This window comes from Lolium rigidum, chromosome 7, assembly GCF_022539505.1.
Source record: "Lolium rigidum isolate FL_2022 chromosome 7, APGP_CSIRO_Lrig_0.1, whole genome shotgun sequence".
Taxonomy (NCBI): domain Eukaryota; kingdom Viridiplantae; phylum Streptophyta; class Magnoliopsida; order Poales; family Poaceae; genus Lolium; species Lolium rigidum.
Genome location: NC_061514.1, coordinates 15,383,828 through 15,396,974, shown reverse-complemented (window position 1 = coordinate 15,396,974; position 13,147 = coordinate 15,383,828). Strand labels below are relative to the sequence as shown.

General features: G+C 49.7%; 1 protein-coding gene across 2 annotated transcripts; it reads right to left on the bottom strand.

Moving 5' to 3' along the window:
• Positions 1-6,059: 6,059 nt before the first annotated feature.
• Positions 6,060-11,066, bottom strand: LOC124670961 (zinc finger CCCH domain-containing protein 30-like). Of its 2 annotated transcripts, none has more exons than XM_047207418.1 (5): positions 10,966-11,066; positions 7,992-8,201; positions 7,778-7,902; positions 7,120-7,694; positions 6,060-6,753 (listed from the first exon to the last, which is right to left on the bottom strand). In XM_047207418.1, exons 1-5 carry the CDS (start codon positions 11,020-11,022, stop codon positions 6,383-6,385), a joined length of 1,338 nt encoding a protein of 445 aa, XP_047063374.1. In that variant the 5' UTR covers positions 11,023-11,066; the 3' UTR covers positions 6,060-6,382. The 2 variants fall into 2 exon arrangements, with proteins under 2 accessions (XP_047063374.1, XP_047063373.1); XM_047207417.1 differs by having other exon boundaries at positions 6,060-7,040; positions 7,149-7,694; positions 10,966-11,060.
• Positions 11,067-13,147: the final 2,081 nt, after the last annotated feature.

Here is a 13,147-nt window from a genome sequence, read left to right as displayed (position 1 = left end):
CATTTGATCGTTGGATCAAGTCAAAGCGAGAAACTGGACTACAGGAAATCTCTGTTAAAGGATACCAAATACACGCTCGACGTTCTTTCGGCAATCTTCTTGTTCCTTAATAACAGGAGCGGATCTGCTTGGACTGTGCATCAGGGTAAGACTACTTATGAGGTCAATGAGAGGTAGTGCGTAAGGTTAGGCAGCAAAACGTGCATCAGTGAGGCAGAAATACAAGTAGAAAAGGCTCCAAACTTAGCTGTGCATCAGGGCGATATTCTCTCCAGCTCCTCCCTTGCTTGGTAAACTGCTGCTCCTTTGAAAGAGCGGGGTTTGAGATAGTCTTCACAAATGTTGCCCACTTTGCATATATACCGTCTGCAAGATAGTATCCCTTGTTGTACTGCCGACTATTGATCACAAAGTTAACCGGAGGAGCACAGAAGACCGGCGAGCACTACAAGACGTTGATATCGTTGTTGGATCCCGTAATACCAAAGAAGGAGTACCAAATTCAGAGATTATGGGTAGCCACTGCCTCAAGTATCACAGTGCAACCTTATTTGTGACCCTTGTACATTCCCTGCCAGGCAAACGGATAGTTCTTCCATTTTCAATGCATGCAGTCAATGCTTCCAAGCATTCCTGCAAATCCTCGAGCTTCATTGACAGCGAGGATCTTAGCAGTGTCTTCGACAGTCGGTGATCTCAAGTAGATGTCCCAGAACACTGCTATCACCGCCCTGCAGAACCGGTAGAAACAATCAAGGGCGGTGGACTCGGCCATCCGAAGATAATCATCGGTAGAATCACCAGGAGCTCCATATGCCAGCATCCACATAGCCACCGTGCACTTTTGGAGGGCGGAAAACCCTGCCATGTCGGTGCAATCCAACTTGCATCTGAAATAGGAGTCGTACTCTCGAAGGGCATACACAATTTTCAGAAAGAGCTTCCGGCTCATCCTGAAACGACGCCTAAAAACAACCTCACCGTGCAATGGATCGTCGGCGAAGTAGTCAGCGTAGAGCATGCAGTAGCTCTCCATTCGCTGCCTCGGCTTGCACTTCCGGTGACATGGTGCCGACCCACCACGACGACCAATGGCCGACTCGGCGTACAAGCCGAACAGGCAAGCTAGGATCAGCAAGTGCTCCTCGTCTTGGGCGGCGGCTGCCGTTTCTTCTTCAAGAAGCTCGGCGAACATCTGCTCCTCCTCATCGTCGGAGTCCATGTCCGGCCAGGCAATTGGACGAACACCTGCCGGGTGTGTCAACGAGGAGCGACGCGAGAGAGCTGCCTGGCGGTGGAAAATGGGCAGAGGGCATGGCGGGCGGTGGAATATAGGCTACTGGGTGGAGGAACGGCGGAGTTGAGGCAACCGGCCGACAGATTGGCGAGGCGTGGTGCCGGCGGCGACAGAGCAACGAGAGGGGAGGAGGGATTTGCGTCGACAAAGTGGTGGGGTTTGTCTGTTCTCTCGCCGACAGAGCGGGCCCGTCCCCGCTTTTCTCTCGTCCAGAGTCCGCGAGCGCTCCCCGGGGGACCTATATGGGGGTCGGCTGGCTGCCAGTCGCGGCCTTTATACTAAAAATATTAAATTTTAAAACATAACAAAATTTGATGAATAATTAAATTTATTGATAGTTCAACCATATTTGGCTGATGTTTGTACAAATTAAAAAACATAGATTAAAAAAAACTAGCTACTTCCGCCGATGTTGCCGCGCCCTAGCCCTAGGCGGCGGTACATCGCCGTCGCGTAGTTCTCGCTGTCGTCGTGGTCCTCCGGCTGCGGGAGGTAGCTGCTGCTGCAGCCTTGGCCGGCGTCGCCGCGCCTCCCGTGCGGCCTACTGGACATGCCAGGTCCCTTGTCGTCATCATAGAGGTTGATGGCGAGGCCGAGGCGACGGCGGCGCTCCTCGTCCTCGGAGCGGTAGTCCACCGCGCTCCACGCCTCGGCGAATGCGCCCGTCACCGCGAAGGACTCCAGCTGGGCTTGGCGCAGCCGAGGGAACTCCTCTGTGTCGTCCTCCGCCTTGACGATGGAGGCCACTGCCTTGTACTCCGGCGGTGGCGTCCACTCGCGCTAGCGCGGCGGAGATGCCTCGCAGATGACACGAGGGCGCCGCCGTGACTGCCATGGCGGCAGCCTCCATCGGGTCGTCCTTCACCGTCGCAAGGAACTTGGGCGACGATGTGTTGTAGGGCGAGTACCTCGACGACGACCCGCGCGCCGAGGACCCGCGCGCGGAGGAGGAGGAGGAGCGCGATGGCGAGGTGGACGATCGGCGCCGCCCATTGGCCGTCGTTGCCCTGCGGCGCCGCCAGCTAGGGGTGCCGTGGTGGCATCTGCAGGGGCGGGTTGTTCCCGTCGGCGATGTAGTAGAGGACCCATGCGAGGATCCTCCATGGCGCGCTCCACCACCACCGCTGGCCAGTGAGTGATACTGTAGTTGGACGGCGGGTCACCGTTGCCGTCGTAGGCAGCGAGGCGATCTACGCGTTGCTGGACGAAGAAGTCGTCCTAGGCGTCACCGTTGTCCGGCGACCACTGGGGTTCATTCCGCTCCTCCGCCGTGAGGTGGTCTCAAAAATGACTCTACTTATCATTAAAAAGCTTTTGACCATGATATTGAAAGCGATATAATAGAGAACACTCGTAAAATTAAAGTCCTTCATGAAAGGATAAGTTCTTGTAGATTCTATTAAAATGACTGTTAAGCATTGCAAAATGATGAATAATTAAGTGGAGATCTCTCTTCAAAATAAACTTTACTAGGAGTACGCTACTAGCAGAAAAACATCCATCTGTTACTCCATCCATCTCATGAAACATATTTAGGATTTGTTTAAATTCAAAGTATCAAGATACTAAATAGTATCTAGATATATTTAAATTTTAATAAACCTCCGACAAGTAGTTTCATAGAACGAAAGGAGTACGCGCATTTTTTTCCCTGCTATGAGTGCTTTTTTTTTTTGAGACAAAGCTATGAGTGCATTATTCATTCTCGTTAACAGGGGCTCCTCTATCTTTTCTGCTGTCGGAATGCATGGGCTTGTGATTCATGAAAGAGCGGGCCAGGCCCATTTACGGGCCCGATGCGATTTGGTTCGTCGGAATGCATGGGCTTATGCATGGTTTGTGAATGTGACGATCTTGTCGATAGCCGGAGACGGACTGGTCCAGGGCTCGGGTCAGCTTCATCCGTGCAGTGCATGCATGTGTGTACCAACTGCCCACATCGACATGCGGTCGGCTCTATCGGTCACATGGATGGGATGGGCACGGTCCAGCACTTCACGCGAGGGCAAGTTCCAACTAAAACAGCCGGAGCTGGTGAATGGTGATGGAGACCGAGAGGACTTAATTAGCTACTGCTTGCTCACTGAAGCTACTGTACGTGGAGAAAGTACCTGTACGGTATCGGTATGTGTGTACGTGGAGAAAGCTACCCTGTACGGTATCGGTATGTGTGTACGTGCAGAGAGCGACGTGTGGCCGCCCATACCAGTACGTGTTAGATAGCTGCGGGCCAGTGATCAAGTGGTTTTCTGGAACGAGCCCTAGCTTAGGGCATCTCCAACGGGGCGACCCATCCTGCGCCCGCGCGTCCGGATGGGTCGAAACGGACAAAACCGCGGCCCAACGCGGGGACGCACCGCAAAAGCGGACGGCCGCGGCGTCCGGAACGACGCAAACCCGGCCCAAATCCGGGCTAGGTTTGCGTGGGCCGCGGATGGCACGCGCCGTCCGCCGCGTCCGCGTGCCGGTCGCCTCGTCTCCCTTGGGCCCACATGTCTGGTGACCGGGGAGTCTATTAAATGGGGATTGGAGGGATCCGGCCCTCCACCCAGCCCCCACTCCACTCCCCGAGCAAAAACCGCCGCCATGGCCCCGAAGCGACGGCTCGCTCCCGGAGCGAACGACGACGAGGCCGACAGCTAGCCGGCGCCGGCCGCCGGCGCCGCGACGAGGCGGCCTCCACATCGGAGAGGCCGCCGCCGCGGCGCGGCATTGCCGCAACCGCCGCCGCCGCCGCTCGAGCCCAAGCCCGAGTCCTCCGAGGAGGACCCGGACTCGCTCGCCGCCCTCATCGTCTCGGCGGCGGAGGAGGAGGCGAAATGGCCGCAACTCCATGCGGCCATTCGCACCTCCGAAATGGAGCGAGGCGGCGCGGCGGGAGGCGGAGGACGCGAGGACCGGGCGCCTACGACCAGTGCCTCCAGTGCGCGACGGAGGAGCGAGGAGGAGACGGCGCGACGGGAGGAGGCCGGGCGCCGCGCCGCCGAGCAGCAGCCGCCGCCAAGAGGAGAGGTGCCGCCGGCCGGAGGACTCGGCGCCGGGAGGCCGTGCGGCGCCGCCGGGCGGAGAGGCGCAGCCGCCTCCAGGGCGGCGCGGGTGGCTCGGACCCCACTCGCCGTGGGAGGAGGCCCCGTGGTCTCCTCGGCCGAGTCCCCGGCGCGGTCGAGCCACACAAGGTGCCTCGCCGCCGGGGACCTCGACGACGCCGCCGACGACGCCCACGTGGGCTAGGCGGCGCACCGGCGGCCACCGCGCCGCCGACCAAACCCTAGAGGGTTTTTTATTTTCTCGTTTATATTTTAGTTTAAATTTAAAAGCCCATATAGGGGCTTCTTTTGTTAGTTTTATTTGCCCAAAATAGGGCTATGTACTAAATTTGCCCAAAATAGGGCATATGTTTAATCAAATATCGTTTAAATTTGCCCTTTTAAATTTGTTTTCGTGTTTCTCCAATTTGCGATGCGTCCGCGCGTTGGGCGCAGCGCGCGACCCAAACGGACACGCGGACGCGGGCCGCTGTCCGCGTGCCCGGGCGGCGACCCAAACGGCCCAAAACGGACGGCCCAGCGCGTCCGTTTGGGTCGCGCGGTTGGAGATGCCCTTAGCACGTACAGTATGGGCACACTATTAGTTATTTCGCTCGTCGATCCAGAATAGACAGTGACCACTAACTATTCGTGTATTTTCGCTCAAAAAAAGCTATTTTTGTATTTATTTAGGTCATATAATAATAATAACCAGCTGTACTGACGCGATGCATGCCCGTACGTTTTCTGGTACACTTACGAGCTGTTGTATCGAGCTTATATATAGAGTCTAATATACATCCTCCGTGCGATCTTGTTTTAGTTAAAGTTAAAGTTTTTAAAGTTTGATCAAAGATATAACAAAAAGTACCAACACCTACAATTTCATATTTACATAATATAAAAACACATTTCAAAATAAATCTAATGATACTAATTTTGTATTTTAGATATTAATATTTTTCCTATATTTATAGCCAAACTTTGTAAAGTTAACTTTGACTAAACCTAGAGCGCATGGGAGGAAGTATTACTCACTCTGTCTAATGAAGGTTGTCGGGAATTTATTAAAATTTAGATGTATCTATATTTTGACAAATTTTAGACAACTTTCATATGACGGAGCATCTACAATAAGCTGTCATGGTGATGGCATGACTACAGTAGAAGGAATTCATTAAACCGCCATATATAACTCCCAGTGCCACAGGGTCTGGTGTCACTAGATATAATTTGCGATAGTAGTGGTATATAAAAATAACTAGCACTCCCTTTTTTTTTGAATGCATGTGCTTGTTTAAACACAAAAAATGCACTCTGAGAGAGCCTTTCATTTAACCCATTAGTTACCTCGCATATAAAGTGGTTAGTTACCTGAGGTAACAAAATATCTCTCTATGCTGGTCTTTGTTTGTCTACTTCAAGTTTTCAAATAATTTGAACGACAACATTAACAATTAAACTAGCCACCGTTAAGTGCTTCTACAGTTTTACTTGGAACAGTAAAAAACTTAACTCCAATTAATCATGAAATATATATTTTTGACAGTGAATCATCATGAAATATTTCACTTTCTTAAATAGAAAAATGAAAGAAAAAAGGATCTAAAAAAGTCAAATATTTCTGAAATTAGTTTGCAACAAAAATTAGATGTGGCAGTAGCAATGCATAATCATCCTGCTTTAGTGCACAGTTAATTATATGTTGCAGGAGTATATGAAGTGATTATGGTCTCTCAGATAGCAAGTATATCAATCTTTGGCTTTTGTTTGCTTAAGTTTTCAAATAATTAAAACAAGAACAACCACTGTTTACGTGGCAATTAAGTAGCCACGGTTAAAGTGCTTCAACAGAGAACTGAGTATATGATTCAGTAAAAATCTGAGCTCTGATCAATCATGGAATATTTCCCTTTCTTCCAGAGCATCTTTCCTCAAAGGGTACTGGAAGTCGAACGAACAGTGAGCTGGCAGGCAGGCGTAATATTTACTGAACCATGCATGTGAAAAGACATTGAACCAAAGAACTGTCAAAACTTGAGTAGCAGCTACCAACAGCTCAATTTCGACCAGCTATTCTGCTGTCTAACTTAATCCTTTTTGAGCCTTTTGAGTCATCCTGCCTGGCTGACGTGTCATGTAGAAAAGTGCAGTTGGCTCCGTTGCGACAACCCCTCGGACCATTAAAGTAAGCACATAGTTTCATTGGCCTCAATTTGGTATCTCTGTTAACCATAGAAGCACCGTTCATGGCATCAGTTTGCGGAGGAGCAGGTTGGTGATACATTCCATACTGCAGTCGCTGTTGTTCAGGCGGCTCCTGCCTCTCCCCTCCATGCTGATGGATCAGGGTTTTGTAGTAAGGAATGCCCCTTGCTGGGGCACTTGAAAAGTTCATAGCCTGACTTGATCCTGGTGGAAGATTCATAGCTGGACTTGATCCTGGGGGAATATTCATGGCATTCATAGATGAATTTGAACTTGGTGGAAGACTCATGGCATTCATAGCCGGACTAGGACCTCGTGCAAGATTCATGGAATTCATAGCCGGAGTAGGACCTGGGGGAAGATTCATGGAATTCATAGCCGGGCTAGAACCTGGTAGAAAATTCATGGAATTCATAGCGGGACTTGAACCTAGTGGACGATTCATGGCAACCGGAGGAAATCCTTGAGGTGGTCTATTCATCATTGGCGCTGGAGCCATTGGTGGTGGAAGGGCCATTCGAGGTGGGGGGTGCATAGAATTTGTGTTCTGGAAGGTTGTCATATGATCTGAAAAAGAGGCAGAAGAACTCACTGGAGCACTCACTGCCATTCGTGGTGGAGGGAGTGTACAATTTGTGTTATGGAAGGTTGTCATGTGATCTGAAAATGGGGCGGAAGCACTCACTGTCTTTTGGGGTGGTGGACCTGGTGGCACTGGGGCAACAACAGAACTACTTCTAGATTGTTGATGTCTAATTTGGTTATATTCTTGCGTTAACCTCTCAACTTGTGCAGGATCACTTAGTATTTTGACAAGTAGATCTTGGTCAACCATATTTCCCTTTTGGTTGCTTTGCATTATTGCAGTGAATGCAGCAGAGGCTGCAGCCAACACATCAGGCTCCACGGAGAGATCATAACTTGTTGCACCATTGGATCCATAGTGCTGCTGTTGTGCAGCACTAATTAAAGTATGTGAAATTTGTGGCACATTGATTCTCTCAGGGTCATACTCTCCTGACTGATGGTGATTGTTTGGCATATCGAGCAATGGTGCTTCTGGCTGATCTGAAGCATCATCATCTTCAACAGGGATCAAAGGAACCGATAGGGTTTGGGAATCATCATAACGAGAGTCTTTCACATCAGGGGAAACAAAGGGGCTGGAGTGGCAGAAAAAAATTAATGAATAACGAACAAAGTGTCACATCTGAAGAATCAATAAACCAATATTAAGCTTGCTTACTTTGAAGGAATGTTTGATGCACGTGGATACATAGCCTCAAGAGCTCCAAACATTCTTTCATTTTGTATAGCTATCTCCTTGCTTTCTTCTCCAGAGGCAACATGCCAATCTGGGTCTAATAATATCTGCAGTAAGATGATGTTGGGAAATTTAGTGATATCGAGTTTCTCTAGGAATTTTGTGCAAAAGAGCAGTCTAAAATCACGAGTCTTACATGTGACGGGCATTTCCACCTAATAAGGGGAATCTGAGATATGTCAATTTTAAGGTCATTGGTTGGCTGTGGTGACTCAAAGCCTGGAGGCAGGGAATCATCTGAACTCGATCCAGCTGCATGCATAAAACATGAGCCTTTTGCTTGGAGATTGTCTTGTGGTCTTAATCCAGCTTGAGATGGGGAATCCTCGGATATAAAAAGCCTTACCTGGAAGATTTACAAATGCAAGAGATGAGGCTCCTAATATAAACATTTACAATGTTTAACCTACTTCGAACAAAAAATTACACTGCAACTCATTGAACTCAGAGATAATGTAGCAACAAGATGATTACTACACGTGTACTGATATAAAGCACACCTTGAACCTAATTAACAAAGCTAATTTTATTCAGCACTGGCACATGCTATAGCACAAAAAAAAAATTGCTTGATTTAGCACTGCCCATCAAACTTGTGTATGCTAATTGGCTGTATATTTTAGAGAACCACATAAGGATTCCTTCATTGCGTAGCCGTGATGAATGGTGTCTATAAGGTGGATGAACAGTTAACTTTTAACAGGAACGAGGTAACACAGAAGATGGTTCCTTTTGAATATGACCAGAAATAATATTCAGGACTTCTACTATCCATGGTAAAAAGCAGCGCAATCAACGCACTCTGCTACAAACAAAAATATGAGATTCAAAGCAGTTCTGTGACATATTAGAGCAGTTTAAACCTTGTTGCTTTCTTCTTTCTCATACCAGAATCTATGTTCAGGACTATGTACGATCTATGATAAAAAATAGTAGTACTCCCTCCGATCCAAATTAATTGACTTCACTTTGTCTAGATATGGATGTATCTAGTTAACAAAAGCATCTACATACATCCGTATCTAGATAAAGTGGAGTCAATTAATTGGGATTGGAGGGAGTAGATCAATTAAGGAAGTCCACAAGGAAAAGAAAGGAGACTTTGACAAATGGTTCTGTGATAGATCAGTACAACGCTAGAGTCAGGACATGGCTTGTGACCTCCATTTATAAGAAAGCAGTGATGCTATAGATACAGGCTATACAATGAACATCGCATCAAACGCTCAACGGTAAATGGAGTGATGTTATTGGAACAAAAATACATGGATGCACTGTTCTCCTGTTACCATTACAATCATACGCTGTAAATCAGTCATGGTATTGAGCCAAAAAAGACATGCATGATCCTTGGAGCCAATGACTGGACGTATCAACCATGAATCAGGACCAGAGTGCTTAGGAATCATGGACAAGGCTATCCGCATAAAATCTTGTAATGACAAGCATGAGTGTGATGTATTCCTTTGTGGTTTTAGAGAACAAAAATGCAATCAACTTAGGGATGTTAACTGACAAGACAAGCTACAAGACAAGCTTCAGAAGTGTATATGTTGCTCCCTGGCACCAGTTAATAAATGCTTTACCCAATCAATGAATAGATTAATAAAATAAATTCGCTGGTGGTACATAAAAAGAGGGTTTTGCCAAACCATATGTCTCACATAAATGGCCATCAGATGTGTCTGGTTCTCAAAGACCAATGAGTTAAGTGGCAAGAGCACTTGGCTTAATAGGTCAAATATGGTTACAATGTTATATACCAAGAAAAAAAAAGAGAATCCAGTGTGTCACTAAGTTTTTTTTATGAACTTGACTTAAATCATACACACTTCATCACATTCATTGATGACAAGAAAATGGCCAAGAATACAACAGAACAATGCTGGCTGAATTTTTTGCACATTTTTACTATGGGTTCCATTGCACTTTTTTTTTGCATATTTCAATTCAGCAGGCAATCCTATTATAGTCCAATCATTAAGCTCAGTATATTAACAAGTCCCCAGCAAAGATTTCAGGAGTAAGCTCTTTGACTTTTAAGAGTATGCGATACTTTTTTTTTTAAAGCAGAGTATGCGATACTTTGTACTATGGGATCAGATGTATTTCAAATTTTAAGAGTAAGCACTTCGACTTGAACACTAAAATATTTATTCAAGAACTGAGCCACTGGTGCAGACCAATGAAGTGTAAAATATAAGATGATAGGATAAAAGGCTACACTGCACTTATTAAAATGCAGCAGCCTGATTGACCATTTGGGTTTAGTAAACTGAAGTTGGATGTACGGTTGATGCTGTAATTTGAACACACTTATTCAGCAGAAAAATATAACTGCATATGCCCAAATTATACTTAATCTACATACTTGCAAAGACCACATGTTATACTGATACTCTTGTAGGTAGCGAAATTCAGCATTACACGTTAATACTGCTACAAAATGTGGCTAAACCTGAATCGACGCTTAAATCATGTAATCATGGGCTCCTGATAATGTAGAAACTAATGATACTCCCTCTTCCCAGTGAAGCATCAAAGGGCTGAAGTTTGTTAATGATGAAGATAAAATATACTTTGTCCAAAGTAGGCTATCTATAGGATATGATTTTGTAGCCAGATTTTTCGGCAGTTACTAGATATGCAATATTGCACTTCTCTTTAATTGTTTGGCTTGATGAATCAATTCATTGCTCGCACCAAGTTCCCGTTTGCTTAGTTTTCCCCACGTCATCTGTATCCTGGTGTTGTTTCATACGGATTATCAAATATATATGCAGAGGCCAGAGGCTGCCCGATTAATCGATTATCTTTGCTGTCACTTCAGCATTGGCACTGATTTTTCTGCCTCATCTGGCGGAATGAAATCGACATATCATTCTCTTCCGCCGTTAGCGAGATTCAAAACTCTCGCATCTCCAGACAAAAGCACAAGCACGCAATAAGATCGTAGGTCGCGCCGGGTTTCGTTGACAACAACAAAATAACAATCGAAGACAACAAAAGCATCACACGCAAACGAAGCGGAATCAAAATCTGGGAAACCCTCGAATGGGGGACCGGCAGCGCGAATCCGTCTCCAAGTGTGTGTTTGTCGATGACAATACCTTGCAGAGATTGGGTCCGGCGGCCCACGAGACGCGCCTCTGCCGCCTCGACCCCATCGCCTAACCCCCCGGCAACCGAATCGAGTCCGATCTAGACGGGAACGCGAGAGGAAACCCTACGCTGAGGCCGCAGCAAGGGGGGGCGACCAAAGGGAACGGGCGGACGGGGAAGGGCTCGTTAGGGTTTCGTTTCCTCGGCTTCTCGGCGGCGGGACCTCCGCTGGCGGCGGCGGCGGCGGCGGCGGGTGGATGGGGAGGGACGAGGGAGACGGGAGGTGGAGGATGTGCTGGCGTCGGCGCCTCTGCCCTGCCCTGCCCCTTTGTTTTGTTATCTATCGTCGATTGCGTTTGGGTTGTTTATTATTTCCCCTTTTTTCGGTTTGCGGTTTCACACGATTTGATTAATACGGTTCCAAATATAAACCCAGCCAGCCTCTCCTCCGGATGGGAGAGGCCGAGTCGGTGTGAATTTACCGGGATGCCCCTGTCCTGCTCGGACTCTCCACCGAAGTTGCCCGAGGGTAGGCTTGTAATTGTGCCGTCGCAGTCCGTAACTGGCGCGTAATTGTCGGGGTTAGTTGGTCAGGTATTAGCTCGTCGAGCAGGTTCGTCAGACGGACTGGTACTTGGTTGACAGAAACACCTCTCTAGCTCCTCGCGTCGCCTCCTCCGGACGACCGGGGAGCCCAAACCCAAATCCCCGCCGCCACCCCGCCCCCTCCCTGGCTCCCTCCCCTCGTCGCTCCCCGAGGTGCCCCTCGACAAAGCCGGGCGGCGCCTGTGAAGGGGGCGGCGGGGTTTTATGCCTCTCGGCTCTCGCGCTGTGGCTAGGGAGGAGGGCCGCCGCGTTGGGGGCCGGAGGCCGGCGAGATGGCGCAGCAGCGGGGGAGGCTTGGCCGGGTGTGCGGCGTGCGGCGACGGAGGAGCCTTCGACGCGGCGACGGCTGGACCTGTGGCGGCGGCGCGGGCGTCAGGGCCTGCCCCGGGCCCGATCTGGGCCTCATGGGCCGCTGCGCGGGCTGCTCGCGGTGGCTCCAGGCCGCTCGGAAGGCGCAAGGTGGGCGATCTGCTGCTGCCTGAGCTGTGCGGGGTGAGGCGGGTCGGCGTCGTGCAGCTCCACGCGGATTTGGCCGTCTAAGTGCGGACTGCGGAGGAAGGAGGTCGCCCGGTGGGGCTGCAGCTGGCTGTGCCGGATGGTGGAAGCTGGGCTGACGTGAGAAGTGCTGGCCGTGTTGCATCCTCCAGTGTGTGCTGGAGATGAATGGCACCGTCGGCCCGAAAGTGGTGGTCGGAGGCGGGTCCAGCGGATTGCTGCAGCTTCAGGCTAGGTTGAGGTGGTGGCGGTTGACGGGAGATGAATGGCGCCGCTGATGGGCGTTGCATCCTTCCGCCAACACGGGGACGGGATGACGGAGCTGCAGCGTGGTTGGGCTGGCATGGATGAGGCCTGAGGTGGTCATCGCCTCCCTCACCGGCGTTTTTTGCTGGCCTCTCATCGGTGGTGTGTCCAGCCTTTGGTCCAGGATGGCCTGCTCTTTGTGGACAGCGGGGCTGTTGTGTGGGCTGGGAGAAATCCCTATGCGGTTGCGGACGACGGCGACGCCTGTGGGCGCCGTCACCTTCTTGAAGGCGTTGTCTATGCCTCTTTCTCCATGCCTCCTCCTGTGCGACGGGGGAAACCCCAGACCCAGCTCGCTGGTTCAGGCATTGGCGGCGCTTTTGTGTCGTTCCCTCCTTGGAGGCATTGTCCGGGTTGCACGAGGAGTCCCAAGACAGTCACCGGAGTAGCCAAGGTTGGCAACTACTGGAGCGTGGGCCTGTAGGGCACGATGTACACTGAAGCGGCATCTTTCAACAGCGCTCTCCTCGGGTCTGGTCGGGCCCTGCAGTCCACACCGCCACTATCTTCTTGGCATTCAAGGGTGGATCGTACGTTGGCACGTGCCATCTTCGAGCGTGAGTTGTGTTTGCGAGTTGTCTTGCTTCGGTTGTGAAGTGGTCTGTGGCTCTGTGTTCTGACCTCTCGCCTCTTGGCTGGGTTAGACAAGGCGGGTGGTTGTTTCGTGTGTTGTGGTGTTGCGTTGTAAGCTGTAAGGTGTTCATCTGTATGGTTTTCGGGTCCGGTTTCCCTCATAAACTGGACCAATTTCTACCTATTCAATGAATTTAGCAGTTCTCCTGC